This window comes from Ursus arctos, unplaced genomic scaffold (assembly GCF_023065955.2).
Source record: "Ursus arctos isolate Adak ecotype North America unplaced genomic scaffold, UrsArc2.0 scaffold_28, whole genome shotgun sequence".
Classification (NCBI taxonomy): domain Eukaryota; kingdom Metazoa; phylum Chordata; class Mammalia; order Carnivora; family Ursidae; genus Ursus; species Ursus arctos.
The window spans coordinates 36,862,152-36,886,893 of record NW_026622963.1 but is presented as its reverse complement, the minus strand read 5'-3'; the positions used below and the strand labels follow the sequence as shown (position 1 = coordinate 36,886,893).

Genomic DNA, 24,742 nt, shown 5'->3' with positions numbered 1-24,742 from the left:
GCAGTGTCTGTCATCCAGGGGGCTCAGAGGTCTGGGGGCCACTGAGTTCAGTCCCTCCGTGGTCAGTCTCGAGTTGGGAAGAGGTTGGAGAAAAAGAGTAAGGTGGGACCCCAGGGGCAGAGCTCAGGGGCAGGCAGGGGGACCCTCCGGATGGCCTTCTGAGTGCTGGCCGCCATGGGGATGCTCGTATCCTTCGAGGAGGTGGCTCGGGTCAGACCTGGGAGAGCGGGAGAGAGGGCTGCTGGAGGGCGGGCACAGGAGTTCCTGCCGCTGCTGCCCGCGGTGTCTGGCTCAGAGCCGGGGTCTGGTCGGGAAGTCCTTGTCATCTTCCCCTGACTTCCAGATGCCAGATAGTGCTGTGACCTTCCCTGTGACCTCGCTTGCTGCTGGTTGCTCTGGGGGACACGCAGGGCCAACGTGATGTGGGCCACGGGCAAGGGACGATGAATGTGTGTGTCTGTGTGTGTATACATGTGTGAACACACACACATGTATGTATGTCTACACGTACGTGTGTATACACACACGTAACACACACTACACACTGCAAAGTTTTGCATTAAAACAATGGAAGCCTTCCAGAATAAAATGGGACTTTACACATTCGGTTCTGCAGAAAATATTTCATGATAAATTAAAAATTCAAGATGTAGTAAGCTACTTTCGGATGTGCTCGCAAAAGCACAAGGTGTGTGAAAGGTTGGTAAAGCAAGTTCCGCCCGTCTCCGCGATCTGCGGGGACGCGTCCGTGCTTGAGGAGACGTGAACAGACGGACCAGGGCATCCTCGGGCCTCTCTCTGTCTGATCTTCGCGCTCAGCAGACTGGTCACTGTGCAGTGGCTGAGCGGAGCTCTGGGGCAGAGGCGTGGTCGGAATGGGTGGCCTCCGGGACCCTCCCTGTCCCTGCGATGTTTCGTCTTTGGGCACGTCATCTTCCCTCTAGACCGCGGGGTGTCCGTGTGCGGATGGGAGGGGTGCTTTAGGACGGGGCTTTCCAGATGTGCTCAGCTGCGCTCGGGGGCTGCTGAGGGGTGATGCAGCAGGAGGCGGGCCAGAGCCATAGACTCGGCACCCTGCCTTCGGTTACAGCAACTTCACGCTCCCCCATCACCGTTTTATCTGTTAACCTTCCTGGAAGACGTTTGAGAGGAAGGGACCCTGTCCTCGTCAAAGTTTGCAAACCACAGAGGTTAGCTCATCCCTGAGCCCTTCCGGCTCTGACTTCCACGGTTCCGTGACTGTGCTCTCTCGGGCTCCGAGTGGGTTCCAGGAATCCCGGCCTCCCCAGCTGGGGACCCGGGAGCAGGCCCTCTGCACTGATGCCGTCACCCACGCATTTCATTCTTGATCGACACCAGATAGGCCCTGTCTCGGTCTTTACAGAAGAGCACCCGAGGTGTCGCTCCCATCATTTCTTACTTCTGGGACCCAAGCAAACCCTCCGCCCACCTCTCCAAGGCTTCGTTCCCGCATTGGTAAGATGGGGGTCTTGCAGGGTGGGGGGGTGAGGGGCAGTGACTGTCTCTTCAGGAAGTTAACAGTGAAGCAGGTCTTGTGGGTGCTGAGTTGCCATGGATACTGAGAGAATTTCGGGACTCTTTCTTGAAATTTGGGATTACCATTCTGTGTTTTGCCCTTTTTTGAATGGGCTTAGGAGATCCAACTTCTCCCTAAAATAGATGCCCAGACATTATAAACGCCATGAATTGGTATATTAGGCTGTCTCTATAATTTTCGGAGTACAAAAGTAAATTTTCAAGCCAGTGAACATTTAAAAATGAATGGGTTGGTTGACCAAGGAAATTGATTCTTCGGCGCATTTAACCATCCACGGGGATGAAGGCATTCAGGTTAATAATTACACATTAGTCTAGGAAGCAGTCTGCTGGCTTCCACTGAGCCAGCGCCGGCTCCCTTGGGGTCACTGTCATGTAGGCCGTCACATGTCCCTCCGGACAGCGGGGCAGCCCCGTCTGGGAGGCCATGCTGACCTCCTCGGAGTACAGGGCAGGCCACGTGCTGCTCTGGGCCCTGACGGAGGACCAGGAAGCTGAGCCTAGGAGGTCTGTGACATTGGGGCCCAGCTCTCTCTGACACGTGAGATGGGAGCTGACGGTGTCAGCTGGGGCCTTAGAGGCTCAGGTAAAGGGAAACTGCAGGAAGGGGTCCCAGGCGGCTGTGGGCCTGGCTCCAGGGAACACTGGCAGTGAACCATGTCACAGGGAGCGGAGGAGCAGGACGTGGATGGGGCTGCCCGCCCCTGGCAGGTGCGTGTGCCAGAGCCTGGTGGGGGCAGTGGCGCGCAGTTTGGAAGGAAGGCCCAGGCTGCATGGTCCAGTGTCCAAGTCAGAGGCCGAGCACTAGATGGGACGGACAGGGTCAAGGGCAGGGTTTCGGGCAGGTTCCAGGTCCAGCAGGGAGGGGACGGGCCAGTCCGCAGAAGTGGGAAGCAGGCTTGGCAGAGCAGGGCGACACATGGGAGGGCCCAGGGCTCACGGCAGGCCAGGCTGGCCCTGCGTGCACAGCCGTGAACATCGCCGTGGGCCCCCCAGCCGCGTGCGCGAGCCCCCCCCACTGCTGGCTGCCTGGGCAGAACTGTCTCAGGACTGCAGAAGGCCCCCTTCAGCAGCTGAGGAAGGGGACCCACTTCTCTGAAGTGAGCACACCCGGGGGGGCCTGCTGAGTTGGGGGAGGTCGCACATGTCCCCGTCCTAGGACCCCAGCCCTGCTGGCGGGAGCAGATGCGGAGGCCACGTAAGGACAGTGGGTTGGAATGTGGGTGGCTGAGGTCACATCTCCCATCAGGTAGTTTAACTAGTAAGAGACGGGGCCTCCCGTTCTTTGCGGCAGACCTCATGTGACAGACGAGATCGGGCGTGTTCAGGGTGCTACGGCCCCAGACCCGACCTCGTGCGACTAAATGATACTCCCTCTGTCACCTCACGGGGGGATCAGGGCCAAGGAGGCGACTTAGTTTACGGGAGGAGGCCACGTGGAAAGAACAGAGAGAAGGCTCCCCCCAGATGTGAGACCCCCTCCCCCCAACATTCTAGCTCTTCCCTTACAGTCTGTGATTATACATGAAATTGTGCCACGTGGCCCTCCTCATTCACCTGGCTCGGCCTTCTGAGCGGAAGTTGTAGTGTGAGGAAGCCCCGTGGCTTGGGGGCTTCGCAGTGGAGCTGGTGGGGGGCAGACACGGGGGCCGGGGGCAGACACGGGGGCCAGGGGCAGGGGAACCTCAAGCCAGGGGCCGACAGCAAAGCCCTCAGCTTCTCCCCTGCTGCACACTTTGGAAATGTTACCCTCTGGGCGCCAGCCTCTCGAGCTTTCCACTGGAGCCCTGAGGACACAGACTGAGATGAGAACGGTCATCAGTGCGGAGAACCAAGCATGAGGGCTGCTTTGAGGCGTGTGGATGCAAACTGGTTGAGGAAACCATTCTGCAAATGTTTCTGGAGCATCTGCTCCGTGCCGGGCACTGTTCTGGGCACTCAGGATACATCAGAGAATGACACAAAGCCCTCTTACTCGTGATGGACACAGTCTGTGTCTCTGCTGAGCTCTGGCTCCCACGCACTACGGCTCCCTATTGTATAGTGCCCCCTTTTTTTGCTAAGAAATACACTTGCTCTTTTTTGGGGAAAAAAACAAAAGTAGGAAATAACAGAGCAAAAGAAATAAAAAGTGCTCTCATCTCACGGGCTAGAGATAACTTCTGTTCCCATCTTGGCATGTAGCCAATAGGCTACTTACAGGAAAAAAATCATGTATAAACATGCAGCCTTCCTTATTTTTCTGTCACTGAACTCACTTGAAACTCACTTCTGCGGACAATGGAATACTAATTCTGCTAATGCAAAGTGAATTTAGTCATTCCTGATTTACTCCTGATTTTGCTCAGTCCCCTCTGGGCACCTACCTACTCAGTCCATTCAGGGTTCCCCTGCCTGGTTGCCGAGTAACACCATAACGCTGGGGAGGGTGTAAGCCACCCATGGGCACCTCTCCCAACTTTCAGTGTGCATGGAGCTCGCCAGCGTCTCCCTTGTCCTGGAGGCTGCACTCCCACCCAGCTGGGTGCCCCGGCATCTGGTCCTCACATCCACCCAGGGCCCTCTCCTACCTCTATATCCACCTGTCAGGAGCTCCCTAGGAGCTGGCAGGGTCAGGTGATTCCGGGTACCCGCTCGAGGCACAAGCAACCTTCAGCCACACTCCCTCCATAGGACGATGTTTCCCCCCGGGAAGGCATTTCAGGCGGGAAGTGTGTTCTTTCTTGTCCCCAGTGTGTGCTGTCCTTGCATCTTGCTTTGAACCCCATGATCCCCCTACTTGGGCAGAATTTCATCTCCTTTTGGATAAGAAGACAACTGTTCCTTTTTTTTTTTTTAATTTTATTTATTTATTTGAGAAAGAGAGAGAAAGCACAAGTGGAGGGGATGGGCAGAGGGAGAGAGAGCGAGAGAAGCAGACTGTCCACTGAGCAGGGATCCCGATGCGGGACTGGATCCCAGGACCTTGGGATCATGACCTGAGCTGAAGGCAGATGCTTAACGGCTGAGACACCCAGGCGCCCCCAGAAGACAACTGTTCTTCACACACACTCTTCCCAATCTGTGAGTTTATGGGATAAATGTTGTGTTTTGAATCCTCCAAGCTTTGCTGTTTGCAGTCAAAGGCAAGCTTTTGGTGTCAAGGAAACAAACAAAATAAAAACAAACTCAAACATATTAGTTTCCTATTGCTGCTATAAGAAATCACCACAAAAGCTGTGGCTTAAAAAACTTTGAAGTCATTATCTTGTCATTCTTGAGGTCGGAAGTGGGGAAGGGTCTCACCGGGCCAAAGCCAAGGTGTTGGCAGGGCTGCATTTCTTTCTGGAGCCTCGAAGGGAGAATCCGTTTCCTTCCTCCTCCAGCTTCTAGAGGTCACCTGCATCCGTGGCTCGTGGCCCCATCCTCCAGCATCAAAGCCGGCATTGTAGCTTCTCCAACTCTGACCCCCTCTTCCGCCTCCTTCTCCCACTTTTAAAGACCCTTGTGATTACCTGGGGCCCACCTGTGTAATCCAGGATAACCCCTTTATCTTCAAGTCAGCTGATTAGCAAACTCGGTTCCATCTGCAGCCTTAACCCCCCTCCCCCCCATGTACTATAACATTCAAAGATTCCTAGTACAGGACTAGGACTTTTCTGCAGGGGCCAAGATTCTGCCAACCACAGCAAATAAAAATTCCTCTGTCAAAGGCTTAATGCATACAATCAAAAGCCATGACTTTCAAAACTATAGTTCTCACTATTGACTTGACAAAATCTACTTAGGAATTCTGAAGCCAATGACTTAACTTAAAAAAAAATTTTTTTTAATCAAATTTTTTTCCTGCCATCCTCTAGATGGTATGAACGGGAAGCTATTGTGGCTTCCCGAATTGTGGGGGTATCATCATGGGTATGGGGGTGTTCACAGAGGAAAACACCCATAATCTTACTTCCCCAAATTTAATCTTCTTTCATGTCTGTAGGTCACACCGACCACTCTGCAATTTGCATCCTATTTTTTTTCACTTAGCAATATAGCGCAGACCTCTTTCTACGACAATAAATCTTGCTTTAGTGCGTCATTTTAATTTCTGCAAAGCATTCCCTGCTTATGTAGCCCCGTCTCTCTTTGGTGCTACGGTGGGGTCCCACTAGGACGCAAGGCTGGGTTCGGCCCCCAGGGTGTCGGCGGCTGAGCTGCGGTGTCCTGCAGCTTCAGGGCCTGGGCGGTCGCTTGGTTCTTCAGAGCAAGGTAGGGCAGGCAGCGGGGAAGTGCCCGCTCTGGGTCCCAACCCTCACCCCAGGATGGGGATGACTGTCAGGGAGCTGTTCCCACCCCAGGTGCTGATAGCAGAGGTTTTTCTGGTAACCTGAGGCCCTGGCCTGAGAAACTATCATTTGAGATGTATGTGGGGCGTGTGTGTTGGTCGAGGGACCATAGTGACCGGAGGTGGTTTGAGCGAAGTGGTGGAAATTCGGGAGCCTTTGACTCTCCAAGGTCCTGAGCGGTGACGGCACTGACATTGGTCAAGGGGCCGGTGGTGGCCATGGCTGGGACCCAACCTGGGAAGCCCGGGGGCTCTTGGCAGGTGACAGGTAGCCCCAGAACTGGACCAGGGTCTGTGCCACTTGCTTCCGGTGGGGCTTTCTTTCTATCAGATGGAGCAGCCTTTCCTTTCAGTCCGACCGTTCATGGCTGTGTCCCCCAAAACGCTGACATCCTTCCCTGGTTTCCAGCTCTGACTCTGCGCCAATTATTGTATATTCTTTTGGTCTTTTTGGTGGGGAATCCAAGGATTTATATAACCCAGCAATCAAGTTGGTCACTTAAAATAATAGTACATCTTGTCCAAGTCTAAAAATAAATCCTCCTGGTATGAGAAGGCAAACAGGGGAAATTGGGTAGAGTCGGCAGAATACATTTTATAGCCCGGCTGGCCAAGGCTCGCACCCACTTTTCTTTTATCCCTGCTTGTCCCGACGCGGGCGGGAGTCAGAGCGCCTTCTGTTTGCCCTGATTAAAGTCAGCCTCCACCTTCCCGGAGCCCAGCTGCCCTTCTGGGGACACAGCTGCATTCACAGCCAGCCGCTCTGCCCGAGCCCTTAGCAGATTTTATGAAAGGCGTCTTCACTTGTATTAAACAGGCGCTGTGTTTGTGTGTGGTGTGTGTGAAGGAGAAAATGAATCACTTCAACACTGGGCAGAGATTTTAGGTGTTGTGTTTGTCCCTTGCAATTACATAAACACACCAGAACTCATTAAAAAAAAAAATGCTGGGAGGTGGGGAGCCGAGCCTAGGGCTGGGGCTGGTCTAAACAGTTTAGCACATTTTCCATACATTCGACCTCAGAGAGGGTTGTGTTCAGTCCTCTCCCAACAGAGTCTGAGTCCAAAGGAAAGTTTGAGGTTTTACATTTCTGTTTGTGGTACAGGAAAAGGCTTATGATCTGAGGGCTTGATTCAGTGAAATAACATTGCCTCCATGCGCATTTGCTTTGCAAGAAGGGCAGGGGTTGGAAGCAACCGTTGTGAGACTTTAAAGATTTGCTGGCAGAGGGAAAGGGATTTTTTCCTCCCTCCCTGCCGGGGGAAGCCGTTCTAACGAGGAGCTGCTTCGTAGTTTTAACTCCTACTCAAATATTCCCCGCCCAGGAGCTGCCGGTGATTCCCGGGACTTCTTGATCCGGCCGGGGCTCCGAGGGGCTTTTCGAGGCTCAGCCCCATCCTCAAAGCCCCGCGGCATGAGTTTGCAGAAGAGAATCTTCCCTCGGAGGGAGAATGGTAAGTGCAGCTGCTTCTCAGGGCTTCCCGGGGAGCTGGGATGGAGGGTTTGCCTCTTCTCGACATCCTCTGGGAGGGGTATGGAAAAGCGTGATTTGGGTTATACTGTACGTAGAGAGAGAGAGAGTGTGTGTGTGTGTGTGTGTGTGTGTGTGTGTGTGTGCATGCCTGTGGTGCAGGACACATCCCTGTCTGTCCGCCTTGTCCTTGCGGAGCTGGCTGTGTGCTCACTAGGCTGCTTGGCAGGAAGGTGAGGGGTGAGGGGATCCCAGGTCCCCTGAGGGGGTGAGAGTGAGCCCTGGTTGGCGCCCTTGGCTTCTACGAGCCCTTGCTTCTTCTGTGATGTTGCCCGCAGCTCTCAGGGGCCGGCGTATCTAAATGCGTAGCTGTCAGGGTCCCCACCCGCTGAGCTCGGGTCCCAGCAGGAAACAGAACAGAAGAGGGAGCTGCTCAGCGTCTCCCGGAGAACAGGCAGAACAGAGCAGGGGACCCTCTGAGCCTCGCAGAGCTGGGCACGGGGAGGGGAGAGGGGAGGCTGGGAGGGGCCTGAGTCCACTGGCTGGACTCCCTGCCTTTCTGCAGGTATCGCCCAGTAGGTCTGAGTTCGTTTCTTTAACGACTTCCTTTCGTTCTGGGAACAAACAGGCACCAGGGAGAAGGATTTTAACCCCTCTGCCCAACTTTTAAAGTCAACACTGGCAAAACTTCAGCTCTGTTGTAACTTTGGCATAAGAGAGTAAACACATGGTTTTCTTTAGAAAGGGGAACGAGACAAGTCAAAGGCACACTCTGACTGTTCCAGCTCCAGGGAGATATGGAAGATAGGGCTAGAGCCCGGGGGCCATTGCTTAGGCTCCATCAAAGCATCTCTGAGGTCTGAAGGAAGGCAGCAGGACGTAGGGGCCAAGAACTGGGTGTGGGCTCCAGCCACCCAGGGTACAGTCTTGGCGCTGAGACGAACAGGCTACTTGATTTGGGGGAAGGTATTCAACGTCTCCGTGGCTCAGTTTCCTCCTCTGCAGAACGGGCATCACGGGTTCCTACCTCACGGGACCGCAGAAGCCGTCAAGGATAACACGTGTAGATGGCCCGGGCATCGTATGTGTGACACACGGAAGGCGGCAGCGCCCTTAGCAGGCTGCTCCCCTGTTGAGACCCAGCAGCCCTCACAGAGCACGCAGGGCTTGGGGATAAAGGGAGCGCTCCATGGCGGGGGGCCGTGCACCCCCTCTCTTGCAGCAAGGGGGCCTGGCCTTCAGAGGGCCTCCCTTTGGCCATAGACCATGTGGATGTGTTTACTGGGAAGTCTTCAAGGGCTGGGCTTGATCTGGTATTCAGTAGGTGCTCAATATTTGGTGAAACCATTGTATTTCTGGGGAGGCCTTGCCACTTCCTGTCCCTGGCTGTCTCTCCATGTCTGGTTGGGTTTCCTGTAAGACTGAGACTGAGATTTGTGTAAGAAGGTCATTGGAGAGAGGCCTCAGGGACACACCTGTGTCTCCCTCTCCCAGGAGGAGAAGCTGCACAGGATTCAGCTGTGACCCAGGTGATCGCTCGGGTTTTGCACCCCTGGAATGACCCGTTGCTGCCTGTGGGCTGCCCTAGGTCTGGGGCCCAGCCTTGTGCAAGGCAGTTCTCTTCAGCAGAGGGTAGTTCTTGGAAAGAGACTCAGCTAGGACTGCAACAAGCGGTCCTTCATCAGCTGTGGGAAGGAGGGCCTGGGTCCTAGGTGTGGGAGACAATCTTGGGGACACCCTACAACATCACTTAATAGTGATGAGTTAGTCCCTTTTTCTCTGAGTTCGGCTGTAGGGTAACCGGGGATTAAGTGCACAAACACCCGTCCAGTTAAATCCTTACACTATGACTAGACCCGGAAAAACCCCTTCCATCCTGGGGGCTCACTGTCCCTGTCTAGAAGGGGGACACAAGGCTGCTGGAGTCGAGTTGGCCTCTAAGAAGACCTCCAGGGCTGCCATCTCGCAGGTGCGCATTCTGAGCATGTGACATAGCGGTCGCTTGTATCCCCAGCGATAGGTCATGTGATGTCCTCCGCAGGTGTCTCCATTCCTCCTGCTGGAAATGGAACCATGATACCTGGGGACCCTCGTGACTGCCCAGGGCCAGCCGTTGGCAGGGAAGGACTTGCAGAGGGAGGCACTGCATAGGGCTGGAGCGTATGGAGTGGGGCCCGAGCCCAGGGAAGAAGTCGAACCGCATGACGCACGACCCTACTTCTCTGGTAGTTAGGAGCTGCGTAGTGTTGCCCAGGGTGAATGCGCATGTCCTGGGTCTATTGCCCACCCCTCAACCCCGCCCCACCACCCATTTTCTATTTACTTTTCAATCTGCAAAGAATGAAGTCACTTTCTCAAACACTTGGAACTCATTTTCAACCATTTGCTTAGAACATTCTAGGCTGCAGGCACCAGGCTGGGTTCCGGGGATCAAGTGGGACTCGTGAGACAGACGATCACACACGCGTGTAAATGTACGGACAAGGAGGGTTGGGTGTATTAGGGTGCTCTGATGGGGAACTGACCTGGTCTGGTGGGTCAGGGGGGGCTCCCCTGAGGTGGTGCTGTCTGAGCCGTTTTCTGAAGGGTGTGCGGGAATCAGGTGGGGGCAGGAGGGGAGACGCAAGCTCTAGGTGAAGGGAACAGAACCTCATAGGACAGGGATGAGAAAAGAGAACGGTCTCAGATCTTAGCAGCTTGTGATCACTGTGAGCATTTCAGTGCACTTCCAGCCATCTGTTTATTTGTAGCATTTGAGAAAAATAATCATGGGGACGCCTGGGGGGGCTCAGGCAGTGAAGTGTCTGCCCTGAGCTCAGGTCGTGATCGTGGGGTCCTGGGATCAAGTCCCGCATCGGGACTTCTCCTTCTGCCTGCCACTCCCCCTGCTTGCGCTCTGTCTCTGACCAATAAATAAATAAAATCTTTAAAAAAGAAAAATAATCACGGTGACTTGTGAGCTCAGGAAATACAAGCTTTTGCTGGTTGGGTGAGGCCTCAAGACCCTCCTCTGTGAGCGTGAGCCAGTCGCCTGTGTCTCCCACACCTGGTGGCCGGCCAAGGGGAGCAGCTGGGAAGTGTCTCTGTGACACCAGCCTGTCTCCCTCCTGGGCAGCATTCAGCACCAGGCACCGACGCCTCTGACCTTCCCTGCGACCCTGGGAGGCAAACGCGGTTGTCTTTACAGGTGAACAGAAATGAGGCACAGGGAGTTTATCCCAGAGGTGGGCGGCTGGAGAGAGTCACACCCAGGCAGGTCCGTGCCCTTCTAGCGCCTGTGTTGTTAGCATGCTGTGGGTCCCGTGGCTGAGTGGCATCAGCGGTGACCCTCACGTGCGCACGTCACTCATTCCACGTGACCGTGTCAGTTCCTACAGAGTTAGCGGAACCCCCACCTGTACGGCCCCAGAAACCCACACCAGGTGCTTCTGCTACAGCTGATTGAGCCATTCCCCAGATTGTGCATTCTCTGGCTTGTTCTCAACTGTATTTCTTCCAAAATATTATGATAAAAAAGTGTTCAAACATACAGAAAACTGGGAAGAATTGTCGTCAGTGAGCATACCCCACTATTTAAATTCTGCAAGCAACTTTATACTCTTGCTTGTCTTACCGCGTGTCCGTCCATCCTGCCATCTGTCTGTCCAACCATGCCTCCACCTTATTTTTGGAATACATTTCCAGATAAGTTTTAGGCATCCCTACCCTCCACCTCTAAGCACTTCAGCATGTATGTAATGAATCTGAGTTTGGTACTTGCTCCTTGTTCTTCTTTTAGGTAAAATGTACATACGCTGAGATGTGCACAGCTGAGGTGTGCCATTCAATTAATTTTGCAAAATGTGTAAGACCAAGTCTCGGCACCATGTGAACGTTGCCCCCAGAAAGCTCTCCCAAGCCCCTTGTCAGTTGCGTTTAGATTTTACTAATAATATATTATGTGTCACTAAATTTAAACATGTAGTTTAATAACACACAGTACCTGCTTTGTCCTGCCTCGGCCGTGGGGGCAGAACCCTGGGCTGTAAGGGCCCCCGCTCTGCCGGGCTGGCCTCCTGATGAGCGCCGTGCCGACTTTGGCTGGGGCGCTGCTCAAAGGGAGCCCCACCCGGCAGCAGGTTACTCTGGGCAAAGGGAACCCAGATCCTGGTGCTGGAGCAGGGTGGCTCTGGCGTAAGGTTAGGGTTGGGGCTCTGGGTTCTGATGGTGGGCTTGGTACCGGGCCAGGACAGAACAGAGGGAGCTGGGGCCCTGTCACGGGAGCTGGGCCCTTGGCTGGTGGGGAGAACTCTGTCAAGGCTCAGTATACATAGGTGGGTCCTAGGGGCTCATGTGGGGCCTCCGTGGTCCCCAGGGAGGGTGATGGGTGCCAAGCTGTTCCTGCAAGGGCTGCCTTTGTACTGCCCGCAGCCGAGCAGGCTGGCCCAGGAACCGGCGGAGGGCGCGCACCTCTCACCGGGGAGATGAGCACCGAGCAGCCGAGGTGGGTTGCAGGCATCACAGGGTGGATGTGCCCTCAACTGTCCGACTTGCTAAGATGGTCTAAGGCGGAAACGGAGAGGGTCTGAAGACAGGCCTCCTGGCTCCTGCCCCGGCCCTTCGGTCCTTCCCGTCCCGATGGCGCTGGGGCCACTGCGGGTGGAACGGGGTGGGGGGAAGGCAGCGCTGGTATTTGCCCCACCGCCACGTGCGTCCAGCGGTGAGAGCATTTTTATAGAGGTCTCACAAGAACGCCTTTCACAAGGGGGAAACCTGCAGCTCCGAAGGGGGAGTGGCTCATCCCAGGTGACACGGGGTGAGCAGCAGCCTGGGGATGAGAACCAGCAGCCTGGACTCCTGGACCAGTGCTCTTTCAGTGCATGCTCTGCCTCCCAAGGCTGCAGCGTGCCTGCGAGTAGCTGGTCCTGCAGCTGCGGCCGTTCCTCTGTCTCTGTCTGTATTCTCTCTGCGTTTGTGCGTCTGACCACAGAGATCCCTCTCTCCCTCTGTCTCCCAGCCTGTTCCTCCTCTTTCCCGCCCCTCCTCTCCTCTCACAGCTGTTCAGCCCACACTTTGTTTGGGGGACTGTAAGGGCTACAGAGAGGCGTGGGACGCCGTCCCTAGCACAGAGGAGCTCACGGTTACTAACAGGACATGCGTGAGCCCGTCAGAGTGGAGTGCTTTCAGGAGCACAGGAGGGCAGCTCCTGTTTCAGCGAGTTGGGAGGGCTGTCAAGGAGGACTTCCTGGAGGAGGTGGCTCTGACCCAAACCTGGAAAACTCTCCCAGAGTTGGCCAGGAGACAGGGGTCTGGGCATCAGACATGGCAGCGTGGGGTGTGCGTGCCAAGGTGCGGAGGTGGGAGGAAAGCAGGACCATCTGGAGGAACATCAGGCGCGGGGGAGACCAGCCCGTGACCTTGGGCAGGAATTTTAAATTTTTGCTTATTGAGTCAGTCATGTCATGACAATAACAAATTAAGAAAAGAAAGTAGGGATTTCTTCATCTTTACAAATGTTGCTTTCTGATGCAAGGCAGGAAGCCGCGCTCTTCAGATAATTGTGTGGGCTGGAAGAGGAGCATGAGGTCCAGCCGCCTTGCTCCACGGGGGGCGGGGGGGAGCGGCAGACAGGCACTCTGACTGGGGGGCCTCTGGCGTCCTGTCAGAGACCGAGAAGGCAGGGACTCGACACCCCAATGCGAACGAGCGGACACACGGGTCCTGCCAAAGCCCCACTGAGCGGAAACAGTTGCCCCCCCCACCCCACGTGTTGTTCATTAATACCTGGCCTTTTCTGGGGGCCAGGTGGAGGGGAGGCGTGCTGTGCCAACAGTCTTAATCTTGGCCTTGAAAAGGCACCTGCCAGCCAGGACCACTCCCTCCTGCTGTGGCATTTAACCCTTTCCAAGCCCGCCCCGTGCTGGGCTGACTGGTTTGGCTGGAGATTTCCAGATTGCTCTGCTCAGTTTGTGTTCATGGACAAGGGCTGCCTGAACTCTGTTGTCAGATAACCCTGGGTTCAAATCCTGGCTCTGAGCTTTGGGAAAGTCGCTTTACCACTGCCCTTCCTCTCTCTCCCTGGCCCGGCAGGAAAATAGGGATAAGCAAGGGCACTCTCCCCATGGGTTCACCGTGGAGCTAGACGCTGTGTTGACAGCGCTTGGCCTGGCGTCTGGCCACAGCGGGTGTGCGCACAGAGGGCATCCATCAGTCACGGCCGTATCTCTATGCACGTTCCTTTCATTCCACGGATGAAACCACATGACTCCGTGTGTCCAATCCTCTGGGTTATCAGAGCTCTTAGAAATAAACTCTCTTCCCACTATTTCTTAATCGCGCCCTCCAAGGAACTAGGACAGAGAGTGTGGCCACGTTTCTTTAGTTCTGTTTAAATCTGTGCCTAATCAGATTCACTTGGTTAAGGAAATATCTGTAAGAGCTCTTTGGAGGCTCTAAAATGCAAACGTAGAAGCTCGTTACATGGCATTAGTCACGTATTTATTCGTTCAGCTGCGGTTTGATTCTTTCAGTCCATGTTTATTGCGTCCTTATGGGCCTGGCACGTCCTCGAGCTGGGGACCCTGCAGTGAACAAGGCTGACGATTTCTGTGGGGGGTGCTAACGCTCTGGGGGGGACGGACAGCTGATGCACAAAGTACCGAAACAGGCTAACAGCACCTTCAGATGGTGACAGGTTCTATGAAGAAAGAAAAAGGAGGCGTACCAGGGAGTGCCTGGGGGCTACTGTAGATGGAGTGGACAGGAAAGGCCACATTTAGGATATCAAGGCAGGAAGGAGCCTGCTGTATGAAGATCTGGAAGCAGAGCCTTCTCAGAAGGGAGCCGTTTGGACAATGCGTTAGGGTGACGTGGGCTCGGTGTGCTCAGGAAAGGGAAGACGAACAGGGGCGAGGTCACGTAACTCTTGTGGGACATGCTCAGCCATTGGAATGCGATTCGGAAAAAGCAATGCAAAGTCTTGGATGAATACATGGAGCCCAGGGCATCTTTAGGGCTGTGGTACACTTTTCCCGATGGTGCTGTGACATTACCCACCTGCCAAATCCCCAGAACCATACGGTACAGAGAGTGAGCCCAGTGTAAGCTATGGGATTTCGGCCAAACCAGGGTCTCAGTACTGACTCCTCCGTGGTGACGGCGTGCCACAGTAGCACACGGTATCAGCTGTGCATGGAGTGTGTGGACCTCTCTGCACGTGTGTGCCCTTCTTCTATTAACTGAAAACTGCTTGAAGAGGAAAGCTTTAATTTTTTTTTTTAATTTGAAAAGTAATGCAAAGTCCTTCGCAGGTTTTCTGCAGGTGAGTGTCACGATCTATGTCACGTTTTTAGAAACCAGGACTGGTCATGGTGTAGACATGAACGTGGAGGCCCAAGCCGGAGCGCGGAGCCCGGCTGACAGGTGGGCCGCAGGGCAGTGGACTCAGGCCCCCCAGCAGCGGAGATGAGGGGAAGGGGATACATTAGGGGTGTCTCCTGCGGGGAGAGCCAACAGGAATGGCCAATAAATCTGGTGGATCGTGGACGTCAGAGAGGGAGGAATGAGGATTAATTCGAGCCAGCGCTGGCTCTCAGAGGGCTCATTCCTGACAGCTTTAGTCCTCCCGCAACGCTGTCAGAGAGGTGCGAGAGTGGGGACCATCCTACAGAGGAGGCGGCCAGTCCCCAGGGAGGTGCCTTCTTCCCTGCCTGTGATTCTGCCTCTGGCCGGGGCAGGAATCCCAGCTTCAGGGCCCCCGTTCTCCACTCTTGGCCCCGAATTCTTGGACTTTGGCAAATGAATGCATGACGGTGACAAGTCCCCAGACGTGGAGCCTGGGAGGAAGAGCTGGGAAGTGGGGCACATCAAGAGTGCTGCTCGCGGCGTGACTTTTGGGGAGCCCTGGTCAGTCCCCAGGTGGAGACACTGAGCAGGTGGCAGGAAAAAAGAGTTTCCAACTCAGAAGCAGGTCCAAGGCTGGAGACGTGGGTTTGGGGGGTGTTGGCCCGGGGACGGCCCGCAACCGCCGGACCTAATCACACGGCATATTAGCGACGTGCTGGGCCTCATCCAGCACGGACAAGTGAGAGAAGAGAAGGCCGGAGGGAGCGCAACACGGTCTCTGCAGAAGTCAGCTACAATTGTCACAGCAAGCAAGGCCTCTGGTCCAGTCCTCACGACCTCAAGTTCGCAGTGTGAGGAGTTCCTCAGGGTTTTTAAAGAATCCTAGTTGACTCCTTGCTTGGACCTCGCAGGAGCTCTGTCAGGCTGCTGGATGGCTGTTCCCATTATGCAGAAGAGAACAGGGAGGCTCGGAAAGGGCACGGGACCAGCCAGAGCTTGCGGAGGGGCCGGTGCCAAAGCCACGGTCCTGCCTCTGCTGTGACTCCAAGCGCGGAACTCTGGATTCGGCTGCTCTTGGACCAGCACACGTGAACCCCGTCGTGGTATTTTAAAAAGGACGCACTTTTCGTTTCGCCTTCTGAAATTTTGACTTGCGATAGCAAACGTGTATTACTTTTACAAGTAAAAAAAGGGGGGAAGCATCAGAAGAAACTGTGGACATAGAGTTAACGAGAAATACATCAAACCTCACCGCATAAATAGAACTCTTGGTGTAATCCCAGAAGATGCCCGCTCTCCGGGGCAAAAGGCCTCTGGCCCCGGGGCGCTACTCCTGAGCCGACATGCAGAGCGGTCTGGGCGCCTCAGCCACGATGCCGACCTACTCTGTGCGTTAGGGTTCGGGGCGTCGGCGGCGAGACTTCAGCAGGCATCGGAATCGCTTGGTAAGGTTTCTGGGCTCCACAGGCTGGAAGGACAACAGGTGCGCGGCTCCCCCCGCCCACCCCGCCACCCCGGAATGTCTGCGTCTTCCCAGACCCCACGGGCAGTGTGGATGCATCTGAAGGGTGCGAGGCCCACGGATGGGGGTTCAGATGCCGGTCCGCCGCCAGCAGCTGTGCGCCCCAGGAAGGCAAGCTGCCCGTCCCCGTGTTCTGGTCGCCGCATCTGTGAAATGGGTATAGAAACTGAACCTGCCCCGTGGGGCTGAGGGCAGGGTCGAAAGAAAGAGCGCTCCTCAGCGGCTAAGGCACGGACAGCGGTCTGCAGACGTGTGCCAGCCTTCGTGCCACGGAGACACGTGTGCGCGTGTGCGAGTGCAAGCGTGTGCGTGTGTGCGAGTGCCAGGATGCAGAGGCGAGCACGTGGAGGTGAACCTCGTTTTCATGCTAAGGGAAGATTAAACGCAGACGGAAGGCGTATGTGTGCAGTGTCGTTGGGGGTGCTTCCTCTTCTACGGGCCCTTCCCTCAGGAGCACTGTGCTCGGAGTCTTTGATCCCATTTGGCCGATGAGCGAGCGAAAGCCGAGACATGACCAAGATCCCGTGGTAAGACCTCGGCTGCGCGCGGCAAGACACCAGCTGCCCCAGCTCTCCCGCCAGCTTCTCCCCCCCCTTCTGCTGGTGCACTGTGAGCTGGCCTGTGGGGTGTTAGGCGGCTGTGGGAAGTCTGTCCTTTTTCTGGAGGAGGTCCTGGAGGGCACGGATGCGATAGTTTCCACCCTGAGGTGCAAACCACTCTCTGTCCGTAACGGTCTGGGCAGAATCTCATCCATACTTTGGAATGAGTTCACCTTCTGATGGTTAAGCAAGACAGGTCATCTGATAGTAGGACAAGGAGGGAACTGGGTTAATGAGTTCACCTTCTGATGGTTAAGCAAGACAGGTCATCTGATAGTAGGACAAGGAGGGAACTGGATTAATGAGTTCCCCTTCTGATGGTTAAGCAAGACAGGTCATCTGATAGTAGGACAAGGAGGGAACTGGGTTAATGAGTTCCCCTTCTGATGGTTAAGCAAGACAGGTCATCTGATAGTAGGACAAGGAGGGAACTGGATTAATGAGTTCCCCTTCTGATGGTTAAGCAAGACAGGTCATCTGATAGTAGGACAAGGAGGGAACTGGATTAATGAGTTCCCCTTCTGATGGTTAAGCAAGACAGGTCATCTGATAGTAGGACAAGGAGGGAACTGGATTAATGAGTTCCCCTTCTGATGGTTAAGCAAGACAGGTCATCTGAGAGTAGGACAAGGAGGGAACTGGATTAATGAGTTCCCCTTCTGATGGTTAAGCAAGACAGGTCATCTGAGAGTAGGACAAGGAGGGAACTGGATTAATGAGTTCCCCTTCTGATGGTTAAGCAAGACAGGTCATCTGAGAGTAGGACAAGGAGGGAACTGGATTAATGAGTTCACCTTCTGATGGTTAAGCAAGACAGGTCATCTGAGAGTAGGACAAGGAGGGAACTGGATTAATGAGTTCCCCTTCTGATGGTTAAGCAAGGCAGGTCATCTGATAGTAGGACAAGGAGGGAACTGGATTAATGAGTTCCCCTTCTGATGGTTAAGCAAGACAGGTCATCTGAGAGTAGGACAAGGAGGGAACTGGATTAATGAGTTCCCCTTCTGATGGTTAAGCAAGACAGGTCATCTGATAGTAGGACAAGGAGGGAACTGGGTTAATGAGTTCACCTTCTGATGGTTAAGCAAGACAGGTCATCTGATAGTAGGACAAGGAGGGAACTGGATTAATGAGTTCCCCTTCTGATGGTTAAGCAAGACAGGTCATCTGATAGTAGGACAAGGAGGGAACTGGATTAATGAGTTCCCCTTCTGATGGTTAAGCAAGACAGGTCATCTGAGAGTAGGACAAGGAGGGAACTGGATTAATGAGTTCCCCTTCTGATGGTTAAGCAAGACAGGTCATCTGATAGTAGGACAAGGAGGGAACTGGATTAATGAGTTCACCTTCTGATGGTTAGGCAAGACAGGTCATCTGATAGTAGGACAAGGAGGGAACTGGATTAATGAGTTCCCCTTCTGATGGTTAAGCAAGACAGGTCATCTGATAGTAGGACAAGGAGGGAACTGGATTAATGAGTTCCCCTTCTGATGGTTAGGCAAGGCAGGTCATCTGATAGTAGGACAAGGAGGGAACTGGGTTAATGAGTTCCCCTTCTGATGGTTAAGCAAGACAGGTCATCTGATAGTAGGACAAGGAGGGAACTGGATTAATGAGTTCCCCTTCTGATGGTTAAGCAAGACAGGTCATCTGATAGTAGGACAAGGAGGGAACTGGATTAATGAGTTCCCCTTCTGATGGTTAAGCAAGACAGGTCATCTGATAGTAGGACAAGGAGGGAACTGGATTAATGAGTTCCCCTTCTGATGGTTAAGCAAGACAGGTCATCTGATAGTAGGACAAGGAGGGACTGGATTAATGAGTTCCCCTTCTGATGGTTAAGCAAGGCAGGTCATCTGATAGTAGGACAAGGAGGGAACTGGATTAATGAGTTCCCCTTCTGATGGTTAAGCAAGACAGGTCATCTGATAGTAGGACAAGGAGGGAACTGGATTAATGAGTTCCCCTTCTGATGGTTAAGCAAGACAGGTCATCTGATAGTAGGACAAGGAGGGACTGGATTAATGAGTTCCCCTTCTGATGGTTAAGCAAGACAGGTCATCTGATAGTAGGACAAGGAGGGAACTGGATTAATGAGTTCCCCTTCTGATGGTTAAGCAAGGCAGGTCATCTGATAGTAGGACAAGGAGGGAACTGGATTAATGAGTTCACCTTCTGATGGTTAAGCAAGACAGGTCATCTGATAGTAGGACAAGGAGGGAACTGGATTAATGAGTTCACCTTCTGATGGTTAGGCAAGGCAGGTCATCTGATAGTAGGACAAGGAGGGAACTGGGTTAATGAGTTCCCCTTCTGATGGTTAAGCAAGACAGGTCATCTGAGAGTAGGACAAGGAGGGAACTGGATTCAGGCACGCGTAACAGGGCCCAGGGGTGGGGGGCTTAGGCTTGGTGTAGGAGGGAGGAGGTGGAGTCTGGGAAGGGTGAGGCTCGTCTCCAGAGGCCTGGGGTACTGCATCAGTCCCAGCCCTTCTGCCAGAGCGAGACAGCCCTAGGAGCTGGTGCCTGGGCCGGAGCCCCAACTGCACTGAGCCCAGGGAATGGCGAGAGTCTGCATGTGAAGATATCACTGACCGAGGCCTCCACCCCTGCCCTTGAGAAGTTCCTTCTCTGCTGCCTTCCGGACTCAGCCCTGCAATGTGCAACAGTCCCCCACACCCACCAACAAAGACAGCTCTGTCTTCAATGTGCCTCCCTGCGACCGTGGGCCTGGCTGCCTTGGCAGAGGCTGGACCTCCGCAGCCCCGCGTGGAATTCCAAGGGCTTCCCACGAGACACACCTACACCCTCATTAAAGCCCCCAGGAAGCCCCAAAACAGTTGCCGGGGGCGACCGGAGTACATTCCTCTCTTAGAACAGAGGGCCGCCCAGACGTCCCGGCCTGGCGCAGGCAAGCAGCTCACAGAGGCTGTGCTGAGGACACGCGGCGGGGAGGCTCTTTAGGGGGCAGATGGGCTGAATGCCACCCTTAGACTGTGCCCTGCAAGGGGACACGTGGGGGGAAAGCGCCCCGGTCACAAGGCAATCATCCCGCTAGCAGACACAGACGCGCCTTTTGTCCCTTCGTGCTGTGGCAGTCCACACGCTCTGTGCACGTTATGTCCTGGGCTCGCAAGCTTGCATCCCCTGCTGGGCTTGGCCGAAGCACAGTGCCAGTCTCCGATTCACGGGGACTCGGGCCCCGCCTGAGAATCTGCATTTCTAGCTGCTGGTGCTGATGCCACTGGCTTGGGGAGCAGAACTTGAGAGGCACTGAGTCGCAGTAGTTCCTGCTTCTGAGAGCCAGGTTTTGTGTCAGGGACAGAGGTGATGTAGCGTCATAGAAGGAGTGTGGGCTTTGGTGTTGGGCAGATCTGGGTTCAGGATCCTGGCCGGGCGACCTCGGGGAAGTTGCTGGACTTTGCTGAGCCAGCGATGGGCTGTGACCCAAGGTCACCAGGCCTTGGTGCGCCACGAATTTTTGTGCAGTGATATTTTTCACCTGCAAGATGGGTCTGATGAGATTTGCTAGATCGGTGGCGAGACCGTGTGAGCGGACGGTTCCGTAAAGCTCCTAGCCGTGTGGCAGGTGCAGTGCACGCCCGGAGTCGTGTTTGATACCCTCCCAGCCTCCCAGCCTCCCCAGGTTGTCCAAGGAAGGCAAGGCCAGGAATAAGGAGCCTTGCTGGGTTTCTGGGGTCCTGGGTTGGGCTGGCCTCCCGGGTGTTCTCTCCAGCCCAGCAGATGGTGGACTCTTCCAGGGCTGAGCTGCCTGGCACTGGCAGCCGCCCCATCGGACCAAGGCTTTTCACGTGGAGCAATCAGATGGCTCAGGTCGGGAGTCTCTGAGCAAACTCATGCCAGGTTGGACACATTTGCCCGAGTCACCTGTCCAGAGCAGGTGGTGAAGGCAGCGTCTGACTCAGAGCAGCCCAGCCATCGGGGCCTGAGATCAGACCCAGAGACCGGCGTCTGTGTGAGGGAGGAAGTCCACTTTTCAGGCTCTGCCGGCTCTGACCCGGGCCGGAGCCCTAGGCTGTCCCGGATCGATGGTGTCTCGACCTCCGCTGGGCGGTTAGAGAGCGAATCAGGAGAGGTGGCTGCTCTGGGGACTTTGTGCGGGCAGGTAGGTGGGCCCAGGTGAGTGAGCGTTCTGCTCTGACCAGGAGGCTGGGCTCTCTGACCCCCCTGGGGGAGGGTCTTGGTTGGGAGGGACTTAATGTCCTATCTGGAAGCTGTGTTGGGGCGGGAGCAGGAACCGAAGCCAGAACGCTTGGCTCGGAGTCGTGTGCCACCATGGTGCTCTGTGACACGAGGAGGAAGCAGCTTCGGGGGGGGGGGGGGTGGTTAGGGGCTTCCGTGTCCCCTGCCCTTGCTGTGCATCCCCGGGAGCCTCTGGTTTTGGGACATCGGGCTGAGGGACCTCCCCCTCGGTGCAGGCGCTGCAGCAGGAAGCAGAAGGGAGAGGGATAGACAGACGCCGAGGCACCTGGAGGAGGGTTTCCAGCTGCTGCCAGGCTCCTCCTCTCCTAGGTGCACGGGGAGCTTGGGCATCTCTGACCTTGATCACGGGAAGGGCGGTCTCTCTGCCCGTCAGTCACTCCACTGTCGTAGTCGGGGTCCCACCACCACTTCCCCGGGCAGGCGGTCCTTGCAGGTGAGCGCGCTTGCTTCTTTGTGGGAGGATGTAGCATCCCAGCAGGTCTCCTTCTCTCCATGGACACAGGGAAGCATCCGCCCCTCATTCTCTTGACAAAGGAAACCCCCTCGCTTCAGGCTGAGTCCCCCAAGGGCAGCACCTGTGTCCCAGGAGCCCGGCCCCAAGGCAGCACGGGGAGCCGCTGTCTGGCAGTCCTGCCCTTTTCCCAGACCCCTGGGCAGGAGAGGAGCGTTCCACCCTTGCCCTCTCCTCGGCTCTCCCTTGGTGTCCTGCTGTTAAGGGCTGCTCAGCATTTACAGTCCTGGCAGAGGGCCCCTCCTATCCTCCAGATGGGATGAGGACAGGAGCTATCAGCGTGGGCCAGACGCCTCCTCGAAGCCCCTGCTCTTGATTTCTTCAGCCCCCAGGATGCTCATCCGTCATACCCAATTCCCCAGCCAGTCCCTGGGCGTCTTCCCGCCCCAGGCTCTGCTCTAGAATCTTTGCGTGTGGGCATCTTGCTTGAGCCTCTCAGCACCGCTGGCTTAGGTCGTGTGTCCCCAGAACGGAGACTTGCCAAGGATCGCTCGGCTAGAAAGGGGCACTCCAGGACCTTAACCCTGGTCTGACTCCAAATCTACACTCTTGACTGCTCTGCTACGTGCCTAGCAAATGTCTGCATGTACTAAGCACAGATGGTCGTATCTTTACTGGGTGAAATGTTGGGTTATAATTACCTAGAGCAGGTGTTTTCTAGCTCTTTCTGTCCATGGGAACCTCTTCAGAACTGAAATCTTTCATGAGAACTCATATGTATACAGCCAAAAGCAGAATTGTTCAGGCAGAAAGCAGGCCGGGAGTGTGCCTGCCCCCCCACCCTTCTCCGGGGCCTAGCGGTGACCCCAGGATTTGGGGGTGAAGCAGGGAGGGTGCACCCAGAACTGAAATCCACTCATCAGCACAATGGGGTCTTTGTTCCTTAACGGCCCCTCCGTCTCATCAGCCCGAGTTGGCGATTCGGTCTCTTTGCTCCCCGCTTACACCCCCAGGGCTCCAGGGCCGCCAAGAGATTTGCTCTGATACAAAGACAGAAGGGTCTTTTAAGGCTTCCTGCCTTTGTGCGTGCTCTTCTCGTGACTTGAAATACGTTCTCTCGAGCCTTCTGCCTTCCTTTCTCCAGGTGGAAAACCCTCCTTCATCTTTCCAGCCCCAGCTCACGGGCTGATTCCTTGGTGAGGCCATTTAGCAAGTCACTGCAGACGGTGGCTCTCGATTCAAACCTGTGTTAGGACCCTTCCCACTCTGGGACTGGTCCCCACCCCACCTGTCTTCTCCAGCAGCCTGAGAAGCCCGTGCCTTCCTCCTGTGCCTGGCTCGGTGAGTCTCAGGACGCTACTTGTTGCCTAAACAAGTGGATAACAACATCGACATCACCTTAACTGTAACAGTCGTATTACAGTTGTATTACCTGGTATTTACACTGCCCACTTGGGTTGGCAACAAATTTTCACATGTAAGAGTTTTTTGATCCTAAGCCACAGATTAGTGCGGATAGTGACACACTCATATCCATGGGCACAAAAAATATCCGGGGAGGCAAACTAAACAAACCGTTCTAAGAGCTTGGAGTATGGTTAAGAAGGCAGCTTGGAACAGGAATGCATTTCAAGTTTTTCTCTTGGATTCCAGCCAAAGGAAGGACCGATGTCGGTGGGTCCTGCAAGCTAGTCAAGGTTGCCCAGCATATGGCAGAAACGCCGACGGTCTCTGCAGGAGAGATTGCATAGCAAACGAGGGGCTGAGCACAATGTGTAGAGGACAGGCCTCCGGGGGCAGCCAGAGCCCAGGGGAGCGGCCATGCTCGCCACTCTTGGAGATACCGGAGGGCGGGGTGTGCCCTGGGCGTGGGGCTCAGGGCTGGCCGTGCCGCTACACGGGGCCCAGGAGCTGGGACCACCCTCAGACGGGCTCTCCATAGGTCTTGCTCGGAGGCCTGCCTGAACAGCCATCCAGAAACGCTCTCTCGGCTCTTCCAGCAGCTGGGACGTGGCTGCTCCCTGGTCAGCTGGAGGTGGCCGCCACGGACCTCACTGCGGGGACAGCCGGCCCAGTGCGGGCTCCCTGTGGCCCCCAGCAGCCCTCCTCTGGCAGAGCAAAGCTGGAGCAAACACGAGCCCCCTCCTTCCTCCATCTGCAATGAAAGAGTAGGAGAGGGAAGTTCAGAATCTGTCCCAGATCCTAAATCCAAGGCAAGACCAGCGATGCAGGGAAATTGCAGGGTACACGAAGGGATTCAGTGGCTCAGAAGAATGGAGCTAATACTCCCGTATGAAACTGCTGTGGGACATCAGAGAACACTTGAGAAGCGTAGATTTCAAACGAGACCCACTAGTGCACTGGAAATCAATTTAGTGCTTTGAGACCAGCATTGTTTTTTAAAAGTAAAAAAAAGAGTGTATAAGAACGTATCAGGTTCCAAGCGAAACCATGTTTCATATCACCTCTGTCCTGTGTTCACTTCGCTACACCATAGCTAGGGTGTTGTTTCGTGAAACTCTTGTTTTAGTTATATATATTTATGTTTATAAACATTGATACACATACGCATCTTATATGTGTTTATGTGGTATGTATTATGATGCGAGATGTAAATTCTTACGGTGAGAGAGGATTTACAAAGTTTCAGAAAACAATGGATAGGGTTTGGAATGGAGTTGTGTAGGGAGAGCATTTTAAGCCCAAAATATTCCCAATCTTCTCTTCCAACAAGGTGGCCTTGTCCCCCTTATCCGAGGCAGAGAGCCCGGACTAAGGGCGCCATGAGTTTGTTTCTTTCTGTTCTTGCCTTTTCTTAAAGGCATCAGAAGAGCTAGGACAATGGAAAGGTCGGGGAGGGCGGGCAGGCCCCCAGCCTCACGAGCCTTCCCTCTCCTCCTTCCTTCTCCTCGTCCTCTGAGCACTCAGTGGCCAGCTCCCGCCGGGCTGCGGGGTCCAGGCCCTGCAGCAGGAGACCCCTTCGTGTCCTAGAGCCAAATCTCGGCTCCCTACTCCCCGTGCATTGAGCCGATTGGGAAATGCCGATAATACAAGTGTGTCTATGTGTGCATGTGCGTGTGGGTGTGTCGAGAGAAATAAAAAGTCTTGAAAGAGATGATGTGTCATTTACCAAAATGCAAACCCAAACCAGTCATCACCCCCCCCACACACACACACGTACACACACACACACACAGTGGCAGCAATTGGACCACAAAGTCTGAAAAATTCTTGCAGGCCAAAAACTCTGGTAATTTAAAGCTGTAATATTGCTTTTCTTTGAA

The 24,742-nt window shown here is 54.7% G+C and overlaps 1 protein-coding gene across 2 annotated transcripts in view; it reads left to right on the top strand.

Moving 5' to 3' along the window:
- Positions 1–6,692: 6,692 nt before the first annotated feature.
- IL16 (interleukin 16) overlaps positions 6,693–24,742 on the top strand; it is a 100,621-nt gene continuing 82,571 nt past the window's right edge. Inside the window, exon 1 of one of the 2 annotated variants that reach the window (XM_044388449.3) lies at positions 6,693–7,323. In XM_044388449.3, coding sequence (XP_044244384.1) covers positions 7,284–7,323 — 40 coding nt within the window. In that variant the 5' untranslated portion in view covers positions 6,693–7,283. The remainder of the gene's footprint in view (positions 7,324–24,742) is intronic. The other variant, XM_026510579.4, reaches the window with a different exon arrangement.